Genomic DNA, 21,953 nt, shown 5'->3' with positions numbered 1-21,953 from the left:
TTATGTGTATTTTGCCATAATGAAAACCAAACCAATGTAAGGTAAATAATTAAAACCAAGTAAGGTGAATATTTATTTCCCTGAAGAAGACATACAGATGGCTAATAAGCATACAAAAAGATGTTCAGCATCACTAGTCATTAGGGGAATGCAAGTCAAGACCACAATAAGGTACCAAATCACAGCCATTAGGATGGCTATGATAAAAAAATAAGTAAATAACAAGCACCCTTGTGGAGAAACTGGAACCCTGTGCACTCACTGCTGATGGGGATGCAAAATAGTGTAGCTGCCGTGGAAAATGATACGGCAGTTTCTCAAAAAATTAAACACAAAACTGTCATATGATCCAGCAATTCCATTTCTGGGTATATACCCAAAAGAACTGAAAGCAGAGATGCAGACAGATATTTGTATGCTCATGTTCACAGCAGCATTATGCACACCAAAAAGTGGAAGCAATCTAAGGGTCCATCAGTGGATGGATGAACAACACAATGTGGTCTATACATACAAAGAGATATTATTCAGCCTTAAGAAGGAAGGAAATTCTCATACATGTTACAACCCATGGATGAACCTTGAAGTTATGATGCTGAATGAAATGCCTATTCTGATCTGTTGCCCATTTTTAAAAATGGGTTATCTTTTTATTGAGTTGTAAGGGATCTTTACAGATTCTAGAATTGAGACCCTTATCAGATACATGGTTTGCAAGCAATTGAGCTGTCTTTTCACTTTGTTGATGTGTCCTTGAAGCACATAAGCTTTACCTGTGATCAAGTCCAGTTTATTTATTTTCTTCTTTTGTTGCTTAGGCTTTGGTGTCATATCTAAGAAATCTTGCTGAAATGTGCCACCCACAGAGCCTGGGCCCCAACCCTGAAAACTTACCCATTTCCTTCTAAGAGTTTTATAGTTTTAGGTATATGATCTATTTTGAGGTAATTTTAGTATATGGTGTGAGGTAGGGCTACACATTTACTTTTTGCATGTGGATGTCCAGTTGCCCCTGTACCATTGGTTGAATAAAAAGATGGTTCTTTCTCCACTGAATTGTTTTGGCACCCTTGCGAAGTATCAGTTTGACCATATTTTTGGACTTCACTTCCATTTCATTGATTTATATACATCTATACTTCCGTCAGTACCACACACTCTCTTGATTACTACAGCTTTGTAATAAGTTTTGAAATTGAGGGGCGCATGGGTGGCACAGTGGGTTAAGCATCTGATGGTTTCAGCTCAGGTCATGATCTCAGCATCATGAGATCAAGCCCCACATCAGGCTCCACACTCAGCACCGTCTTCTGGAGAAGACTCTCTCTCCCTCTCCCACTGCCCCTCCCCCGCTCATGTGCGCACACGCTCTCAAATAAAACCTTTTTTAAAATAAAAGATTTTATTTGTCAGAAAGAGACAGCGAGCACAAGCTGGGGAAACGTGATTCTCCCTCTGCCTGCCGTTTCCCCTGCTTGTGCTCACTCTCTGACAAATAAATAAAATCTTAATTTAAAAAAAGATTTTATTTATTTGAGAGAGAGAGAGAGCATGAGCGGGGGGAGGGGCATCAGGAGAGGGAGGAGCAGACTCCCCGCTGAGCAGGCAGCCCAATGTGGGGCTCGATCCCAGGACTCTGAGATCAGGAACTGAGCTGAAGGCAGATGCTTAACCGCCAGAGCCACTCAGGCACTCCTCTTTTTTTTCTTTTGAAGATTTATTTATTTATTGAGAGAAAGAGAGTGCGCACAAGTGGGGGTGGGGGGAGGCAGAGGGAGAGGGAGAGAATCTCACAACCCTGAGATCATGACCTAAGTCAAAATCAAGAGTCAGACAGATGCTTAACCAATTGAGCCACCTAGGCACCCCATGTTTTGTGCTTCTGTTAAATGTATTCCTAAGTAGTTTACTCTTTTTGATGCTACTGTAAACGGCACTGTTTTAATGTCATTTTTGGATTTTCACTACAAGTCTACAGCAATGTGGCTAATTTTTCTATATTGATCTTCTAGCCTCCTTGCTTCTGTGTCTCTTAGGCAGGAACTTTTAAAAGGCCCCTGGGCTAAGGCACAGCTAAAGGCTGGAGGCCAGGCCACCAGCTGGAAGGTGGTGGCTGGTGGTGTAATCTGGGCAAGGGTGAGTGTGGCTGGCCTAGGCAGTGGCAGTGGGAGAGAGGTGGGTGCACTGGGATGGGGCGGAGGATAGGGAAGGGTCAAGGGTAAGGCCCAGGTTTTTGGCCTGGATCACACTTACCAGGACTGGGGAGGAAGTGTTGTGATTTCATTTTGAAAGCACGGCCTTGAAGTGCCTTTAAAACAGCCCAGGAGGCGGCTGGATCAGCCACCAGGGGCCCAGAACAGCTCCAGGCTGGAAATAACACTCTGGGCCCAGAGAGCGGAGGAACGGTGGAGGCTGCCTGGACGAGAGCTGGGACCTGCCGAGGAGCCCAATACGAAGGCGATGGCCACAGGAGGCCGACCTGGCCACAGAGCTGCAGGGAGGAGGGAGCCGGCGGGAGCTCTAACCTGGCCGGTGCACAAGGCCAGGAGGTGACGCTGGGTGCGGCGCGGTGGGAGCCGAGTGTGCACCTCAAGAGGGCAAGAGTCCCTCAAGTCCCCACAGATAGTAACCGAGCCCCAGGAGGTTTTAGGGGACTTTGGCTGGTGGAAAGCGGGCTGCACTGAGTTGGGGGAACTCGGAGGTGAAGCACACCTGAGTGGTCTGGCCTAGGAGCAGGATCGGGAGCTGCTGCTGGCCTAGGGAGATCTGGGTGGTTCGATTTTGAATGGGAAAGTCAAAGGAGCTGTTACACTGGAAAGGGCGGGAGGAGGTTGGAAGTGGCGGCAATGCTCCCAGCGTGGCCCACGCTTCTCCCCACATGCACCCCCGACGCCAGGCTCCCCTTGGCTCTCCTGCAAACACTAGCGTGTGGAGAACTACTTTCGTCCGAGTGACTGAGCTGCCTCAGGCTCAGCCCCTGCAGACCTGCTCTAACGAGCAGATTCCTCATTTTACGAAGGTCAGCATTCCCCCACGAACGGGAAGGAGCCGAGGAAGGCACAGCTCCTGAACACGTCACCCCGGCCCCCTAAACTCTGGTTCCCAAGGGATCTGTGAATTCTCGAGAACGTGTCCTGGCCAGACAACCAGGTCTGCAGGAAGGAGGAAGCACTTTTCTTACACCTCTCACGAGCCTCACTGTTCCGTAGCCGGAGGGCACGTGCAGCTATCCGTCGGCCGGCCTGCCGGATTTCTGGGGACGGACAGGACATCCACAGGCAGCTGCAGCAGGGAGGGGGCCCACATGGGCACTGGGAGGGCTTCACCAGGCTCCTGGGCTGGGGAGGCAGTGGGCAGCTCTCGGCCAGGCTCCTGACTTCGCCTGCTCTGCGTCGCATTAGGATAGGGAAAGCAGGTGAATGAGCTGCGGTCAGGCGCCCCGGCACCAGCCTTCCTGACTCGACCCCTGGTCCCGAGCCACAGGCCCCATGGATTCAGGCTTAGAGGGCTGCCTTTCGGACTGGGAAAGCAAGGCCTCACCTGGCTGGGGAGGAAGAAGCCAATGGGAGCAGTTCAGCCGGCCCCCCAAAGCCCAGGCTAGCACCCCTCAATGCTCATCACCGCGGCCCCAGAGCCAGTGGTCTCGCCGCGGACTGCAGCTCCAGCCGGAGCTCTGTGCGAGGGTGGCTCCGACATGTGCAGCTGTGTGACTGAGGTAAGTCTCCAGAAGGGAGCTGGCTGGCTCACAGGGGTGGTTCTCCAAGTGCGATCTGGGACCGGCTGAGGCAGCATCACCCGGGAGCAATGCCACTTCTCAGGTCCCACAGGAGACGCTGGGCCCTCCAGGGGACTGACACTTGCTCAAGTTTGAGAAGCACTGGATCAGGGGGTCCCTAAGGTCCTTTCCACGCCTTCACTTGGCTGCCCCTTCCTGGGATGCCCCAGCACCTCTCACCCTGAGAGTCCCGCCTGATTGTTGGGATCCCGTTAGAAGGCCCGTCCTACGCCTCATGCTTCATTGCACAGACACGGTTGGTAATCCAAGGCCTCCAGAGAGTCAGGAACGGGAGCTGGGGGTCGCAGGGCCACTCACGGGGAAACCTAGGCCAACTAACATGGCTTCCAAGCCCCCCTGACCCTGAACGTCTAGGCCATGATGAATGAGGGCTGAATCTTCACCACCCCAACAAGGCTGGAACCAGCAGACCTGGGGAGGGGGCACCACCTCTAGCCCCAATTTTTGTAGCTTTAAAGCCAGAGCAGTGGATGGATACACCACAAAACAGCGCATCTTGTGGAAGCAGCCACACATGAAGGCCGCAGCGTGCGGGGGCGATCACAGGCACTCCAGAACAGGCAGAGCGGTGGTGCGGGGAGCGCAGCAGGGGTGTGGCAATTCCAGGGAGGGGGTGGTTCTGGCTGAGAAGGGGCATGAGAGAACCTTATGGGCGCTGGAAATGCTCCATCCCGGATCTGGTGGTGTCTGCAGAACTACGTACACATCTGTCTAAACTCATCCAACTGTACATTTAAGGAGGGAATTTGTAAGTTACACCTCGGTTCAACACTTCCGTAGTAAAGTAAGGGGCTCGGGATCGCACGACTTGTAAAGAGCCTCTGACTCTGAAGTCTTGGGTTTCTGTGATCCTGATGGGAGATACCGGCGGCCTGCCTGAGAAGCAGCGTCAGAGGGCAGAGCGGGAGCCTGTGGCAGCCAGGGCGACGCCCCGAGGCTGTGCTGTCACCTCCCCTCCCGCGGCAGCCCCGCGCAGGTCCTGCCCTGGAAGGCGCCTGCCCGCCCGGCCCAACTGAGGCAGGGCATCAGGAAGGGCCAGGGGATATCCAGTCTGTTCCAGAACCAAGCCCCTGGGGTGCAGCGGCGAGGCCTGCCGAGGTGCGCGGTTTCTCTAGTAGGAGTCACTGTTTTCAGTGCGAGTAGGTGGGAGGCAGTTAACTAATTTAATGAACAAGAATCACAAAGGAAAAAATGACGAGAGGGAGGAGAGACAGCAGGCAGGAGTCAGGGACTCCCCACAGGATTACAAACATACATTTCCGTCAGAGAATCTTTATTTTACATGTTTGCATCACAGCAAGAGAATTCGTCCCATACGTCACCCTGATCAGAACCCCCACCCGGTACATGTCTGCATAAATACTCTTCAGTGATCATTAGTGTTAAAAAAAAATACTGAAAACTCCTGCATCCCAATCTAACCTGGAAAGCAAATGATATTTACAGACATTTTCTCCCCCAAATGAAACTTGTGTTTGGATTAGATGTGTCTGACTTCTTTTGAGGTCACATGACCAGGCAAATCCAATTTATGGTTGGCAAAAGCTGCTTAGGGCGCCAAGAACCGCCCCCTTGTGTGGCCAGGATTTGGGGATCCTTTTGTAATAAGTATCTTACATGCTAAGAAGGCTGCCCTGCTGGCCCCCCTGTCCGATTTGGCTGTCCACTACAAAACCTCAAAGCTTGCTCTAAAATAAGCTGTCCTGGAAGTGAGTGAGCTTTTCTGTCTCACTTCGACCCTTACTGACTTCGTCCAGAATTCCTCCTTCCCAAACGGCCTGCCTGCAGACTTCTGCCCTCAGAATTGCAACAGTCCCTGTGCAACATGACCAGATCCTTGTTCCCACACTGCCTTGTCCCTCTCTCGGCCAGGCTGCCTTCCTCGCACAGTAGCTCGGGGGATGTGCACATCCCATTCCCTAACAGAGAGCCACCAAGAAACATTTTTCAAGCATAAACCATCCAGAAGGGGCACCGATGCACTGCCAGGCAACAGAGTAGTCCCCGGGGAAACCTGGAGTGTTCCGGTCACCAATAGATAACCACACTCCAGGGGCGACAAGTATTAGCATCAATTCATGTGGGTCACTTTTCAAGACTTCCTGCCCCAAACAGCCTGGAGAAACCTGGAGTCAAGAGCAATCTTTTGGAACATACGGTATGTTCCGGATGAACACATTCTTGACACACCAAGAAGTACCATGTCAAAGCCTAAATTCTTTAGTGGGGAAGCTACTCATCTACTGAATCCGAATGGGAGAAACAGGCAGCAAGCCACAGGCATCGGGGACTCTGCACATTCTCGATCTGTTCAAAGGCCGGGGTGGGTCAGAGGAAAGCCAAGGGGTGAGTGTGGAGTGTGGAGTGTGGAAATGGGCCGAGGAGGGGGCTGGGATCTGCTTCCCTTGAAATCCAGCAGCTTGTCAGCAAGAACGGCCCCGCTGTTCCGCGGGCTGCAGGGAGGAGAGCCAACCACTTCATCAGACCATCTAATGTGCTAAGACCTTCCTCGGAGAAGATGCTTCAGCAGGTGGGAGATGGCCAGAACGCCACTCACAACTCAAACAGGCATCCTGCACACTCTCAGCCGGCCATAAGGACTGGCTCCTGGTAATAGACTCTTAAGTATTAAACAAGAACACGTTTTAGTGCGAGGCTCCAAAGCAGAACGTTTAGCAGTGATATGTACACTCTTGATAAAATGCTCCTTGGCTCAGAAAGTACATCCTTCCCACGGCTACGGGGAGAAAATGCTGCAATGCACCAGAGCCTCCAGCCCGTATTCCCAGACTGAGCCTATGTGGAATCAATAGCTGCGGGCTGAGGAGGAGGGAGAGGAGGGGGAGGAGACGGAGGAGGAAGGGGGGCAGGTTGTGGAACAAGAGAGAGCAGCGATCCCGATGAGATCATAATGCAGGAGCAGCACACGCCCCATGACAGGCACGCGGAGCTTGATGAGGCAGCACCGCCGGGGCTGGCGGGATGTGTGCAGGAGAAACCGAACCTGGACATTTGACTCTGAAGCGGTTTCTTGGAAGAAAACAGAACTGCCTCCGGATGATCTGGGAAACCATCCTTCACACGCGAGTGAGCACCTCCTGACGGGAGAGCTGTACCACAGGGTCAGACGCACTGCGGCTGAAATACCGAAGCATCGAGGAACCAAGAAAAACGCTGATGGAGTCTTTGGCCACTGGTAAAAGCCCGGATTAAGAGATCCATGCTTGTTCCCGTTGTCTGAGTAGCAATTTTCTAGCAAACTACACACACCTGATTACAGGAAAACAGATCCTTCACTCCTCCAAGCTTGCAGCCAGCTGCGCCTGCCGCGTGCAGGGCAGGGTTCTCAGGGATGGCGCGGGGACGTGTGCAGGCGGAACCAGGAGCGGGAGCGCGCAGCAAAGCTAGACTCTGCCGGTGACCCCGTGACGCCACCCGGTCCTATCTGCCCGACCCCCGGCATGGACCGACTCTGCTGGGGAAACGCGGCTTCACCGTGCATCCACGCGGTGGGATAGACCGGGCTGCTGGAAGGACTGGTGCGACCACCTGGCTTCAGACCCCAGCAGTCGCCTTTACTTGGGAGGAGAGCTCCCAGGTGACGGAGAAAGGGAAGACATTTTTACAGAACATGAGGGAGAGCTCTAACCATGTGTCCAGATGTGGGAAAACCAGTTTCCCCAATCTGGGGCTGGGCTCTTGATTTTCCTTGATCACGGGGCCTCACTTCAAACCTTCTGCCAGTTACAATATAGGATTTGGGCAGACGACCTGATTGTCAGCCTTTATTCCTGAATCACGACCTGATCTGGCCTGCGCCTTCCTGTTCAGAAGGGTCTTTTCCGTCCGGCTGCAGCCTCTCAGCCGTGTGTGCCTGAGCCGAGGCGCACGAGGGGCCCCGGGAGCCCGGCACCCTGGCTCATGCCCTCGTGCGGCTGCTGGGGTGCGGAGCTCCACCAGGGGAAGGTGGGAGCCACGGCTGGCTCGGGGAGGACAGTCAGGTCGGAGCTGCCCCCACACGTTCTCTTCCTCCCTGGCTTCCAGCAAGTGAACCAGGGACCCTCGGCGGGGACCCTCGGCGGGGCAGGTTCATCACATCCGGGTCCCGCCGAGAAGTCTACAGCCTAGTCAAGAACATCTGCTTGCGGGACAAACGGCAGATGCGTCCCTCTGAAGGGAGCACCTAAGGGGGTTTTGACCACAGCATGAGACGCATTTCAGAAGTACTGGGACTGTGTTTACTCCCGGGAAACAAAGTCTTCATATTCCGGTCCTCCCTGCAACTTCCTTCTCCTATCATGTAGCCCCCATTTAAGAAAAGGAAAGAAAAGAAGGAAGAAAGACATCAAGAAAAAGAAAAGGTCCCTTAAATAAATACTTAGGGCAAATTTCCTTGCTCCTGAAGGTGGAGAGACACAGGGCCCCTTTCCTAAAACCTGTGCCGAGGCGAGCAGCAGCCTCGAAAGACAGAAGACGCCTGCCTGCACCCCACGCCTAGCCAGGACGGAGCGTCTGTGCAGAAGGGCCGCGCAGAGCACCGAGGGCTAAGGAGTGCGTGAAGAGAATGCTTTCCTGTTCCCTTCATCCGGGAGAGAGAACAGCACAGGGGAGGGACAACAACTGAGGACAGACTCCTGGGGTGCCTGAACCTGGGGTGCTGAGCGCCACCCCCGAATCCTGCAGTTTCTGAAGGACGCTTCAAGCGAGGGAGGAGAAATGCACCTCCAGAGACAGCTGCCCACCCCCCTCCCCAGGCCCAGGCAGGTGTGGGATCCCGGCACCCACAAGAAGCGTTCCCGACGAGGCCATGGTTCAGCCTCTGGTCTCAGGCCTGGGCGACCATAACCCTGGTGGGAGATTACTGCCCACCTCGCCCCGGACCACAGTGGACCTTCTGAGCTCATCCCATCATCCAAATGACTGAGCTACCAGCTGCACCACTGCTCCCTTGGGGGGGCTACCTGCGCTCATCTCCAGGCCCCAGAAGTTTGGAAGGGCGCTCTGCTGAGTCTCTCAGAAAGAGCTCGCCATCCCCAGGCCCTGAGCGTAAAGCTCTGCTCAACCACCCCCGTTCTCTTGACATGCCTGCTCCTGGGAGACAGGGACGAGGTCTGTTTCATTCCTGTCTGAAAGCCTAGCTGGTTTATAGGAAAAACTTTTTAATGATGACTATTTGCTTGCACTTAAATATTTGCTTGAACACTACCTTTTCTGCCCCCAGCTGCTCCTTTAAGCAAAATTCCTTCCCGTTTCTCCCCGTACTTTGATTACACGAAACAGACACAGCCACAATGAGTGAGGGAAAAGAGGTGGTCCTGCTCCGGGCAGTCAGAGGAGCCAGATGTTCAAGGAAACCCTACGAAATTACGCTTTCTGAGCTTAAATATACATTTCTGTCCATCCATTAGACAATACCAAATACGCTTCAATCAAGAAAAACACTTCCTACCACAGTTCCAGAGCCGTGACTCTGACAGGGACATTCAGCCCTCAGATGACAGAGCCCCTTGGGAAGAAGATGGCCAGGCAGGCCTCTAGAGCTGCTGGTTCCTGGTCACTTTCAGAATCTGGGGTCAAGGCCTTGGACAACATCCAGGGCCAGGAAACGCAGGCTCCACATACTAAATTGGGTTTGGACACTGCTTTCTAAAATAACCTAATTTCATTCATTTTGTCCCCCAAAGGCGCCACGGTAAGTGCCCTTGCCCTTCTAAGTCCTTGTATCCTCCCTCAGCCCCTGCTCATTTCCTGCGGCCCTGTTCCTGGGCCGTGACGGGCCCCAGCCTCGTGCCGCCGCCCCCCTCCCCGCCCACCCCCACTCCGCTCCCTGCCGCCACACACTCGGGGGCACAACTGCATACATCTTGAGAGTTCCCAATTTAAAAAAGAAAGAAATATAAATTAGAAAGTCTTCCTTTTATCCTCCTCCTGTCTGCACTCCCTCCCCACCATGCCCACCTGAAGGAGAACTCTAGCTGCCCGTAACCAGCCACAGACCCAGTTTCCATAAAAGAGAGTAAAAAATTAGGTTTCCATGGCACTTTGTTCCCAGCCGCGTGCTCCGTGGTTGTCACCGTCGGGAGCTGCCAACTTCCCCTGCTCACCACTAGGACGATTAACAACTCAGAGGTTCTCTTCGACAATCCCGGCCTCGAGGCTGCTCCATCACGCGGTGCCTTCCCAATCGCCCTGGGGCTCCACCGAGCCGTTGGTCACCTTCTTGACTTTCTTCATGTTCTCCATCACCCCTGACGTCGTCACTCTGAATGAGGGGGAGAAAAAAACAATTGGGAAAATCTCAGTCTTGAAGTAAAAGGCCATCATCGTCACGGCACGGCGGAGTGGCTGGGTGTGCTGGCTCTGGAATCAGACAGACGTGGGTTCCAGTCCCCCTCTGCTCTAGCTGTGTAACCTCAGCCAAGCCATCTGACCTCCGTGTTCTTTAGTATAATACACAGTTCCCTCTTCCCAGAATTGTTATCAGGGAAAAATGAGATTCTCCAAAGCACCTAACCTATATATACCAGCTTTTATTATTACAATCGATACTGATCTGTTTCTCTCTTTCTGTTGTGGCCTCCACAAACTCTTATGTTGTACGTTTACGTGATTATGACTATGAGGCCACCGTTGGTGTCCTGACTAACCTTCTCAACAGAAAGCTCACCGTGTAGTCATTTTTAATAACCAGCCCCAGTGCATCAATTCTGAGTCATGGGACAGAACCACAGGTTTTGTGGAACCTTCTGGCCCAAAGATTCTTTGACCATCAGAAACAGAGAACTGGCTGTTCTCTACAAACCCGGGCCCTGGTCTCTGCATGGCTGTCAAGGAGCACGTGGCTCTGCCCCCACTCCGTGACCCTGGCAGAGGGGCCTTGTCTCTGCTGGTGCCCGGCACTGAAGAGTGCCACGGAGCCCTCCGCTGAATGCATAGATCAGAAAGGGAAGAACCCCAGCTTTAGAGAACGTGCGGAGCTGAGCAGAACGGCGCTCTCCAGACGGGATCACAACACGTCTCGAGAAGGTGGGGTCTACGAGAAGACAACCTCTGCCTGACAAAATGTGAGCTGGACAGGCTCCACGAAGCACCTGGGTTGCTTCGCAGCGGAAGGCACCAAGCAGAGAGACTGAGCTCCACCTGGCAGGCAGGCGGGGCTCAGAGGAGACGCAGGCCAGTGAAACCACGCCGGGTGAGTCTGTACTGCAGACACATGTCACGACACACTCGTCCAAACCCACAGGATGCACACCACCAAGAGTGAACCCAGAGGTCAATTACCAACTCTGGGCGGTCATGACGTGTCAGTGTAGGTTCACTGACTGTGACAAAGGCACCTACGACTCTGGAGGGGGATGCTGACAAGGCAGGCTATACAGGTGGGGGCAAGGGGCACATGGGAAATCTCTGTTCTTTCTGTTCAATTTGCCGTGAACCTAAGACTGTTCTAAAAAATAGAAAAAACAGAATTAAAAACAACACCTGTCAGCATCTCCCTAAGTACTCTAGAAAACGAGGCACCTATGTGCCCCCATGGACCTACAGGAATTTCCTAAGCAGTAAAATAAATTCAATCAGTCAACTCAACAGATCTCTGGAGGACCCTCCCTATCCCCCCCACCAGCTACCAAATCCTTTCACCTACAAATAACAGTCCAGCGGCCCTACACGTAACATACCTAGAGTCTGTCCAGCCGGACCTAAAGCCAAATAAAAGATTTTACGGGGTAAGGAAAAAATTTCCCCCTTTATTTCTCCTTTTATTCCTGCCACCATGTTGCTGCTGTGACCAGGCCTCAAAGCCAGCCAGTCCTCCCCGGAGTTGGGGCTTTTCTCAAACAAGAGTCCTTCAGACTCATGGGCTGGCTGTACTTCTGGCAAAGTCAGGACAAGGCAGACTGCCACGACGTGGCTCTTAGGGGAACCGGCGGGTTCCCACAGATGCTGTGAGTGTAAACACAGCCCCTGGACAAAGGAGACCGTCTCACCTCGCCATGTGACCCAGCGTCACTCCCTGTCAGCTGATGAGGCCCGGGCCGGAGCCCTCTAGGAAGGGTGCACTTGTCCCAGCGACAGGCACGCACACAGGTTTTGTCCTCATAGGACTGTCTGTCTTCAGACTGGGATATGCAGGTCGAGCAGCCACAGGCCCAAGAGAACCGGAAGCCTTTCTAGCTACAGCATAGCTTCTCCAAATGCATGAGATCAGAAAAGAAATACATCCTCAAGTCTCACAGAGTCGCTCGCGGCAACAGCACCTGCTTCATCTGACCTGAGTAGGACTTGGCCTGTGGCTTGGGAGAGACACCTGCTACCTGTCTTTAACCAGCAAAACACTGCTTTCCAGCTGGCGGACCAACTGAGAACACAAGGCTCGCTCTGTCATGCCAGCCTGGGGCTGGGACAGAGAGGGACAGCGCTCTTCGGGCACCCGCAGCCCAGCAGAAGACGGTCTTCCAGAGCCACACACAGAGCTGCTGGAAACAGACAGGAGAGCTCCGAGCAGGTGGGACGAGGGCTGGGGTGGGGGGGGGGACCACCTCTGCCTGGGGTTGGGGGTGGCTTTGAAGCCTCTACCGAAACAGGAGGAGCAGCAGGATGGAGGGGCCGGAGGAGGGCAAGGGAGTTTCTGAACAAAAGAAATGTAACGGGCAAAAAGCATGGAAGAAACAAAAGAAAGTTCCCCACACGGTCGAACAGTGCTAAGCAGCTGTTGAGGAAGGTAAGTGGCAGGAGGGTCAAGGGCGGGCAGGGCAGGGCCGTGGAGGGTCTTATCCGCTCTGTCACGGCAGCTGGACTTGATCCTTACACTAGGGTTCTCAGTCCTGGCTCAAGCAGGATGCCCTGGGAAGTTAAAAAAGGAGAGAGGTACCTGAACCCCGACATTCAGAATCAAGTCTTCAGGGGAGGGACCAGGGACTCTCCTTCGAAAACACTCTACAAGTGATTCCGGTAGCCAGGAGAATGGACAGGGAGGGAGGAAGACCGGGGGTGAGGACATCAGCCATAGGAAGGCAGGCACTGGGGCAAAGGGGAGAGAGAGAGGAGACACGACATTAGGTCCCCAAGAAGTGGCCACTCACTCCACATGGCCCAAGCGGGAGACGTTTAGGCCAAACGGCCACATGGTGCTGATGGTGAGTGGGTGGGTGGCAGTGCCATCAAGGCCTGTAGGGAATGCAAGGGACACAAGCTTGGGTCACAGTGGGCAGGTGGCTAGAGGGACCCAAAGCTCAGAAGAAGCAAGTGGCTGGAACTGGGGACTGGGGAGGGGTGGGTGTCAGTGAGGAGACGGGCAAGGTGACCTTGGGCTTGGGTGAGCCCTCCCCTAGAGAAGAGGGAGAAGGGAAGTCCCCACGGTAGGTGGAATCGAGGAGTGCACCAGAAAGAGGTCACAGGAGCAGGAGATTGGCGAGGTGAACGGAAGCAGAGCAAGACACCGGAAGGCAGTGATGCCGGGAGGGCCTCTGCGTCATGTCTCCCAGCAAACCGCTGGCGAGTGGGAGCGACACGTGGTGCCCAAGTGCTGCGGGCCAGCCTGGCCAGCCCCTGCCGACGGACACTCTGACGTTCCGCAGTGAGAAAGGGGGAGACGCTGAAGGCCTGGCAGGCGGGGACAGGAGGGCCTTCGGCAACCTCGAAGCTCCGCAGGCACCTCCCTACCTGTCCCTCTTTGGGTGTAAAAGCTGAAGGGGGACAAAGGCAGAAAAGCCACCATGCGACCAGCGCTGTGCAGCACAGCCCGCGGCTCTCAGAGGCCCTGCACGCAGTGCGGAAAGACGCTCTCCAAGCTCAGGTTAGCAATGGGCAGCGGCGACCCCCAGTCTAACAGAAACTCTGGAAAGGCAGGCACAGCCTCCCGGAGCTGCCGCGCAGCCATCGGCACTCACTCCCAGGTGGGGACGGCAAGGTCGGAGAGGGCGAACCTGGCCTTCTCACCTCTGCTCACTCCTTCTCGGCCTGACCTGCTCCTTCTCGCCCCGGCTGGCGAGACGCCCTTGCTCTCGGCTCCAGGCGCACCCCCTGCTGCAGGGCTGGCTACACTGGTCCCGAGAGAGACTGGAAGCTCCCTGGCGGCCGGGCTGCCACACTGGCTGGGGATCCAAACTGTCAGCGGGGCCCCCCGTGGACCCAGTGAACAGGGCCAAGCCCGGCGCCCACTTCTGGCAGAAGCTGTCCCGTCTCCAGTGCCCGCTCAGGGAAGCACTTGCGGCCACTCCTGACTTCAGCAGGGCACCGGCCTCAAGGGCCAGCAGCTCCGGAGCTGGTCTGAGGGGACCGTAGCAGCGCCGAGCCAAGCAGCTGTGCTCCCCGTGGGCTCAGGAGAGAGTGTGCAGGACAGAGAGAGAAGGAGCAGGGAAGTATAACAGAGCTGGAGAGAACAGACGGACCCAGCGCTGCCTCCCACTTCCCTTCTCCAACTAAAAGGTGGCCCCTCCTTTCCTTGCAGAACCCTGACAATCTGTGCTTGCAACCAAACGGACCTACTGAGCACAGGCACGATAAGAAGGGGCGCTCCGGGCACTGCGGCTCTTCCTGCTGTGCCACGCTGTCAGCTTGGGCCTCAGTGGCCCCTGGACACATCTGTTTCTGTAATCAAACCAAACCGTCAAGCAGAGCCCAACTGAAAAGTGTTTTCTGGACGTGAGATGTGGAGAGGCCTGGCTGAGAAACAATTCTATTAGTCTCTAACTCCCGCTTCCAGTTGAACGAAGGCAGTTTAGTAGAAAACGGTTCCCGGCAACCCTGAGGCCAGCGTTCTGGATTGGGAACCCCAGAGAGGCAACTTCCCGGCCCTGAAACCCACACCAAATACTTCTTCCCACCCTGACATCTCAAGATAACAGAAAAGAATTCAGATGGTCCAGGATATGCATAGCTACCAAGTCTGATCATGGAAACTGCATCCGATACTTTTTAACTGGCTGAATTTTTTATGATAAATTCTCTTACCATAATTGGTAAGACCTTGCAAGCTTTAGCCCAAAGAGAGTTGTGTACATGGGGCGCCTGGGTGGCACAGCAGTTAAGCGTCTGCTTTCGGCTCAGGGCGTGATCCCAACGTTATGGGATGGAGCCCCACGTCAGGCTCCTCCACTATGAGCCTGCTTCTTCCTCTCCCACTCCCACTGCTTGTGTTCCCTCTCTCGCTGGCTGTCTCTCTCTCTGTCGAATAAATAAATAAAAAAAATCTTTAAAAAAAAAAAAAGAGTTGTGTACAGAAATTTAAAAAAATGACAGAAAGTCAGGTACTTCTGGCTGCACCCTCACTCTGGAGGCTCTGCAGGAAGCCAGGTGGGCCTGGTGGGGTGGCAGCTGCACGGACGGTGTGCAGGCCTGGGCCAGAGGGAGGGTGACAGCACTCTAGCCCCAGGAGGAGCCTGGCTGGCCTGTCCTGGGCTCAACTGGCAAGACTCGGCTCCCAAATGAACATTTGGAGCATTTCAGAGAAAGGAAGTGAAAACAGGTAGAAGAGAAACTACCCAGAATCTCAGTCAATGAGGTCAGTGAGTGGCCCAGCTCAGTGTTCATGGGCCACCAGTGGGTAAGACTCGTTAGGAAGGGGATTTGTTTTGGGACGTGTGGGCCTAAGGAATATTCCTTCCCACAAAGAGGAAGTAATATTTGTTCTGTGGTGAGGATCAGACCTTTCACAGCAAACACCCTCCAAGGTGGATGACAGAGAGCTCACGACCTTCTAGAAAACACAAACAATGGCTCTGCTTGCCTCTGACTTATTTCTGGAAGATTTAAGAGGTGCCATCCAGGGAACAGCACCTCCAAGCAGACGAGAGAGGGGACAGGCTGCGGTGCAGTGGCATCCCCAACAAGCTGCCGTCAGGCCTCCCGCTCACCTGCAGACCGAGGGCTGGAGCCGCCACCTCAGCCTGTTCTGCTCAGACTCATCTCGTCCATCCACAGAACGTTCTCAACAGCAGAACTTTCAGCCAGAGAGAAGCCACAGAAAAATTTCCCTGCAGACTTAAAGGCCCTTGGCCTCAGTCGGCTCCCCACCTTCTCTTTCACAAGCCAAGCAGGAGCAGTGCTCCTTGGAAACAGCACTACCCTAAACAAAGGCTTCACCTGTGGTCTGACTCCCTCGCTGGGATATACGCAGCTTCTCTGCCACTGAAGAGCAGCCCCCCCGCTGGCACAGGGTGGCTCACACGGTGTCACCACAGCGCTCCTCCCGTACGACAGGAGTGTAAGTGGAGGCAACCAATGGATAACCCCCAACATCGCGCTCTCCCCCCAGCCTGCCAGCATGAAGGACACACTCCCTCTAGTCTCCATGTGACTCGTGGTCTGTCCGCTCCCCCACTTCCTGCGCTGATCTGAGCACACTCCGACCCTCCTGCTAAGGTACGTGTCACATACTGCCAGCGAGAAACAAACCTCAGCAAAATTTTTCAAAAACTTTGCCATGAGACAAAAATATCATCACAATGCCTCCGTGCTTCTGATACAATGGCTGACGGAAAGGATGTGGAACTGCCACGTTGCTGGTGGAATGACCCAGCCGTTCGGCTTCTGGCTGCGTACCCCAGAGAAGGGCCGCTCTGAGGGGAATGGATGAACACACGTCTCCCGCGGCTGCTTACCCCGCTCTCATCTGAGCCCCTTCAACCAAGTTCCTTGCTCAGATTCCGCTCCTTCTAGAAAAGGCACATCTGACGGCCCCACGGCCTTCCCCTCTGCCATCTGTAAAAAGGTATTTCTTCTGCACAGAGAGCTGTTGTCCGGGCCCCTCGGTGGAAGCTGCCTTCCATTTATCGTTGCGGCAGTGGGACCGAGCACAAAGAGTGGTCCTGCGCTGCCCGACAGCCCAGCAGCGCCCAGCAGGGGCCGGAGGTTCAGCCTTTGAATCCGGACAAGTCAAAAGGCCGCACATGTGACACTCAGCCATCAAACACAACAACCGACCTGGCCCATCAGAGTTGCTCAGTAAACAAGCCAACGCTCTCAATCACTCTTCCTTTTCTAGATAATGAGTGCCCTTTCCCAGAACACAGGACCCTAAAGTCACTCGCCCTGTGACTCAGAAGGGCCCGCCTGAATGCTCAGATAGAGGTCAAGTCACGGCGCTAGCTGGGAAAAGCCATTTCGTTATCTGGTGACAGAGGAGTCTGCGGACAATGAGCAGACCCACAGACGACTCAGATGATCACATTTTCAGACATCAGCTCCCGGTGGCAGGGGCCCAACAGGAAGTGGGGCTGCCCATTCCCAGCAGTGCTGAACAGGCCAAGCCGATGCCCAGATTCTCACCACTGGCTTACTGGAAGCAGGCTCAGCGATGCTTAATCGGATGGCCAGCTCCACTTCCCCTGCAAAGGCCGAGCAATGCTTGACACATACTGTACTTCAAACTGAATAAGACAGCCTGGGGCTTAAGTGTCCATTTCCTTCTGCTAAATATAGAGGTACCACCTCTGGAGCGACGGAATGCAGAGAAGCTGCTCCGATTCACACCGTGCTGCTGAGCTGGGGCCAGGGGCAAAGGACGGGCGAGAAAGGAGATGTCTTACACTGATTCCATTTCCAGGTCATCCTCCTGAGAAAGTTGTAGGTAGGGGTTATCTGAAGCTGGACGGAATTTACAGCCCGTTAGAACAAAAAACACCAGCGTGGCCATTTCATCCAGGAGCTGCAAATTAAAGCCCACCCCGAGGAAAGGCATTAGCAATGCTGTTCTTCAGAAAGCAGTGGAACTAAACAAACTGGCAGAGCCCTCCCCCTCCCCCCATTACGCTGACCACTGACTCAAAGGCCAGGGCGATGCTAGGGCAGGGTCCCCTCACAAGGTGTGCCAGAGCCTCAGCTAGGGGCACTCTGCTCAGAGATGCTTTAACCAGTCTTCACTGGAATCTTCTAAAACCTCTTTATAACCCTGTGTTTCCCATAGTGCCCTCAGCACCAAGCAGGCGCCTCAAGGAAAAGTCTCCTTGTCGCTGCGCCCTACACCCGAACTAATACAGCACTGTGTGCCAACTACACGTTCGGGTAAGAGCAAGAAAGAGAAAAGGCCCCACATCATCTGGTGGCCTCCCCTGGTAGGTAACTAGCCCTAGTATAGGGCAAAGACACTGTGTTACTGAAATACTCCTGTGCAAAGAAAGGAGCTCTGGATTCTGAGCTCTTCTAAGCCCCGGCACTGGAGGAAAGACCACGTCTCATTGTGTTTTAATTATCCAGGGCAAAGCTCACACTCTCTGCCTGAGGCTTTCTCTTCAAAGTCTTGTAAAATTGAAAACTAAAATCAATAATGCAATTACTTCCAGATTTTTCATGTAATCCAGGCAGCTTTCCTGGACAAACAGATAATCTTAACCGCAGACCCGAAGCGACAGAAGTGCCACTGCCTGATCCCTCTGGAGCAACCTCACGTTACACCCCGAGACTTTCTCCTCAGCCAGAGACTCTGCACGGTGGTCCCCCCGCTCCCTGCTGGGGCCCCCAGCAGCGCACCTGGTACAGCCACTTCCACTGGAACGGAACGGCCAGTTTGAGGAGAAATGCAATGATCCTGGTGAAGTATATGTAACATACGATCTACGGGGGGGAGAAAGAAGAAATCAAATCAACACAGAAATGATGGCACTGCTTTCTTCCAACAACCTGCTGTCACAAAGGAACTACAAAAGGGAAGACAGAATTACTTGAAGAAAATCATTTGACACTCAGGGCGCTAATTAATGAACGTGGCAGAGACAGCTTCTATGCCGGTCCCGCTTAAAGGGACTCGTTCCTCATCTCTAGGTGACCACCCAACGTGGGGAGGACAAAACATTGGGTGTGGCCGCTCTCAACTCCGGAGTCACCCCTTCCTCGCCTTTTCCACATACACTAATCCATTGACCTCAATCCCCAAAGGACAGTATTTTTTATTCCCAGGCTTTGAGGAATGTTTTCGAGTGGTAATAGCAAAACGAAGTCCACGGGGTCCACACTGTTGTAGCCTCCTGGGCAGAAGTGGCGAGGATCCGAGGCCCCCACCCCGAGGACGTACCAGTAACACTGAGTACTCTAGCAAGGGAGGATGCGCAAGCATTCCCGGGCCGGCCCCTGGAGCATGGACGGCTCACTGGGACCACGCCCAGGTGGGTGGGCTTGCAGGGAAGGAACTGTCCAACCCACAGATGGAAGAGGACTCAAACTTCCTTTTAGGAATCAGGAAGCAAACTCTTGAAGAGTTTACACCTTATATATTCCAAGAAATTATCATCATAATAACTTATAGCAGGTTCTGCCTTTGATGTATGCTCATAGGGACTTTTCCACGGCCAGCAGTCCTGACTTCAGGCGTGATCTCATTTTTACAAATGAATAAAACAAGCAAGCCAAGGCGTGGCTCCGTCTGGCATATGCCTGGAAAAGCACCTAGAGAAATAACCACCCAACTGTTAAGAAATTACCTGGAGGAGGGGGAGGGAGGAAGGGGTAGAAGGTCAGGGTCATAACGGGCTTTTGCTCTGTCTCTATAATCCCTGCATTGTAAGAAAACATCAAGCATGTATCACTTTTCTGAGTATTTAAGGCAAGTTTAAAACTAACATTGAAGAAGGCGTGACTCAGCTGTTTAATTTCCCTACCGAAAGACACAATTTGGTTTGATAAAATGAAACCTGCACAGCTCCAGGTAGCAGCTTTGTGCTCTCGCCAGTTCTTTGGAAGTTCATTTGCTCTACTCCTTGAACTGATCTTATTTACAGATTTAGGATTTTTTTTTTACTCACCAAGACGTAATAGTGTCTGAAAAGTTTCAGCTTTGCTAAGTTAATAGCAGCTAGGGAGAAGAACAAAATGACAGGCACATTAACTTCTTTTTTCATTTTTAAAAACAAGTGACATTCAAGTGCCCTCCGCCCAGAGGCCAAGTCTGATGCAGATGAGGACTGCCCAGGGGCACATCTATATTTCTGGAAATGCATCAGCTTGGCAGGATTTCCCCCAGTCACCAGGAGAATCAGGGAGCTTCGGGAGCGGGAGGCTGGGGGTCCTAGCTCCAGTGGTGTGCCGGGGTGCATCTCCCCATTCTGGGTTCAGGCACTTTGAACAGCAGTGCTGGGGGGTATACTGACACCACGGAAATCGGCAGACGCTACAAATCAAGACTCCCCTGCCCCCCCAAAGCCACTGGTAAACATTTCAGCTCTGCCACTGTGGCTGACAGAGCTGCACTCCCCACTAGGACCAGTCTCAGGTGGCGCCCTGAGTCTCCCACTGGCTGAGGGTCTAAATTCAATTAACGCACAAGTGCATCTTGCAAATTTCACTTGTAACAAGCCCTTTAAATACAACCCTGCTGGCTGTGTCCTACCTTTGAATCACTCAAGGTCAGGGAGCCAGGACAGCTAACTTCCTGCCACCGCCTATGGCCATGAAATATTGATGACCACAGAGGGTAGCCTGGCTCCCTCTCCGATTAGCAAGCCTTTCATTCATCATAAACCTTCTTACAGGAGGCAAATTAATTTGGCTTAATGGCATTCAATTACTGGTCCCGTTTAAGAATGGCGCCGTGGGTGGAGAAGGGTTCCTCTTCCTCCTCCCCCTCCTCTGGCTCATGATTAGTGGGGGGCAGTCAAGCTCGGGGTTCCAAAAGAAATTCCTGGAATCCTAAGTTAATCTTCAACGTGATTACCAACTAACAGTATCGGCAAGAACCTCCTCAGAGAAACTGAACGCCTCCATGAGGAGAGGATCAGAAAATCTTTACAGCAAATCTAGCCCTCAAAATTGAGAGGCCGTAACACCCAGGTGTTGAGCTGGAAGGGACTCACCCATGCAACGTTCGAAGCAGCTAAATGAAAGCAGGCAGATCAGCAAAAGCTTTCTTATCTGGCAACCTCTTGGTAGTCTTGTCATTTTTAAAATGAAATCTCTCTGATTTTCATCCAGTTTGCCATTCACTCTGCCTCTGGGCCAGGCTCCGGGATGGCCCAGCAGAGATGGGGCAGCTGTGACCTTTGCCTCAGGCGGCTGCTGTCCCTCAGGAAAGAGAGGCGCTACCCGCCCAGTGGGAGGGGTGCAGATATCAAGTGAGTGATACGGAGCGCAGGACACAATCAGATGCTCCAGCCAGACTGGGGGACGGGAGAAGCCCCACTGGGGGGCCCAGCATTTAACCTGAGAATTCTGTGTCAGACAGCTAAGCCACCATGGATTTAATGCTTCACACACCTGTATGAACCAATGTTCCTTCTTTGTGTCTTTCTGCGTGGGCATTTGCTACTCACATGGTCAAGGAAATGCCCCCCCAACACGCGAAACAGTTCTGGCACACGAACATTCAGTTCTCTTCTTTGTGAACAACCAAGGAAGAACAACATTAACACTAAGACCCTTTAGATAATAAAAATGCTTGAAAACTCTCTTCTGAATTTCGTTTGCTGAAATAAATCCTACAAATGAAACCCCTGCCCTCGCTTCACCGCGCACCATCAGCCAGCCAGAGAGAAGCATGAAGGTTTTAGTCCCGGATGTCAGGGTGCCGGACAGGCTACGGCTGCTGTGGCCCCGCCCAGAGAAGGGCTCCCAACTTAGACCAGGGGCACAGGGGTGAGAGAGAGGATTCCCAAAGGAGCTGGTGTCTCAGCAGAGGCCTGGCTGAGGCTCGGGAGAGAGCAGGAGTGGAGAGGCCAGTGGACGGTGCTTGGGAAGAGCAGATACAAGTGCTCGGGGGTGAGAGGCCCCCGTGTGGGGAAGAGGAAGCTGGAGGCTGGACTGTGCAGAGGCCAGGGAACAGGATGGGCCGCGGGAAGGGCCGTAAACAGAGCCAATGCAGAAGACCACCAACTGTCTTCCTTGGCGGTGCTGAGGGTGCCAGGGAGCCTCTGAAGGGTCTGAAGCAGGGGGTGCCTTGGTCACATCTACATTTGAGAACAATCTCTCTGGAGAAAGGATGCAAAGAACCAAGAATGAGAGCCAAATTGAAGTCAAAAGCCTCGAATTTGCAGAGGTCCCTCCTCAAAGGTGGTGAGGCACTTCCTGATCAGTGCAGACCCCGCCCTGGAGGCTGGCTGGGGGAGATGGACAGACCAGGTTAGTCTGATGGTCCCCTCCCTCCCCGCCAGGGTGAAGAACTTGGGGTTGATGGAGAGGGAAGCACAGGGGTGAAGGCACCGCATCTAATGTCTCCCCAGAATCAGGAGCT

The 21,953-nt window shown here is 53.5% G+C and overlaps 1 protein-coding gene across 2 annotated transcripts in view; it reads right to left on the bottom strand.

The window, feature by feature from the left end:
- Positions 1 to 5,039: 5,039 nt before the first annotated feature.
- GPR107 (G protein-coupled receptor 107) overlaps positions 5,040 to 21,953 on the bottom strand; it is a 46,367-nt gene continuing 29,453 nt past the window's right edge. Inside the window, exons 10-14 of one of the 2 annotated variants that reach the window (XR_004626616.1) lie at positions 19,534 to 19,583; positions 18,266 to 18,349; positions 17,326 to 17,444; positions 9,901 to 10,058; positions 5,040 to 8,089 (exon numbers count right to left, since the gene is read on the bottom strand). Coding sequence is in view for 1 of the 2 variants with exons in the window: in XM_034664669.1 (XP_034520560.1) it covers positions 9,962 to 10,058; positions 17,326 to 17,444; positions 18,266 to 18,349; positions 19,534 to 19,583 (350 nt within the window). In the remaining variant the exon portion in view is untranslated. Of the gene's footprint in view, positions 10,059 to 17,325; positions 17,445 to 18,265; positions 18,350 to 19,533; positions 19,584 to 21,953 lie in introns of both variants that reach the window. The other variant, XM_034664669.1, reaches the window with a different exon arrangement.

The sequence above is a fragment of the Ailuropoda melanoleuca genome, chromosome 7 (genome assembly GCF_002007445.2).
Source record: "Ailuropoda melanoleuca isolate Jingjing chromosome 7, ASM200744v2, whole genome shotgun sequence".
Classification (NCBI taxonomy): Eukaryota; Metazoa; Chordata; class Mammalia; order Carnivora; family Ursidae; genus Ailuropoda; species Ailuropoda melanoleuca.
The sequence above is the reverse complement of the archived record's forward strand: the minus strand, read 5'-3'. Positions and strand labels throughout refer to the sequence as shown.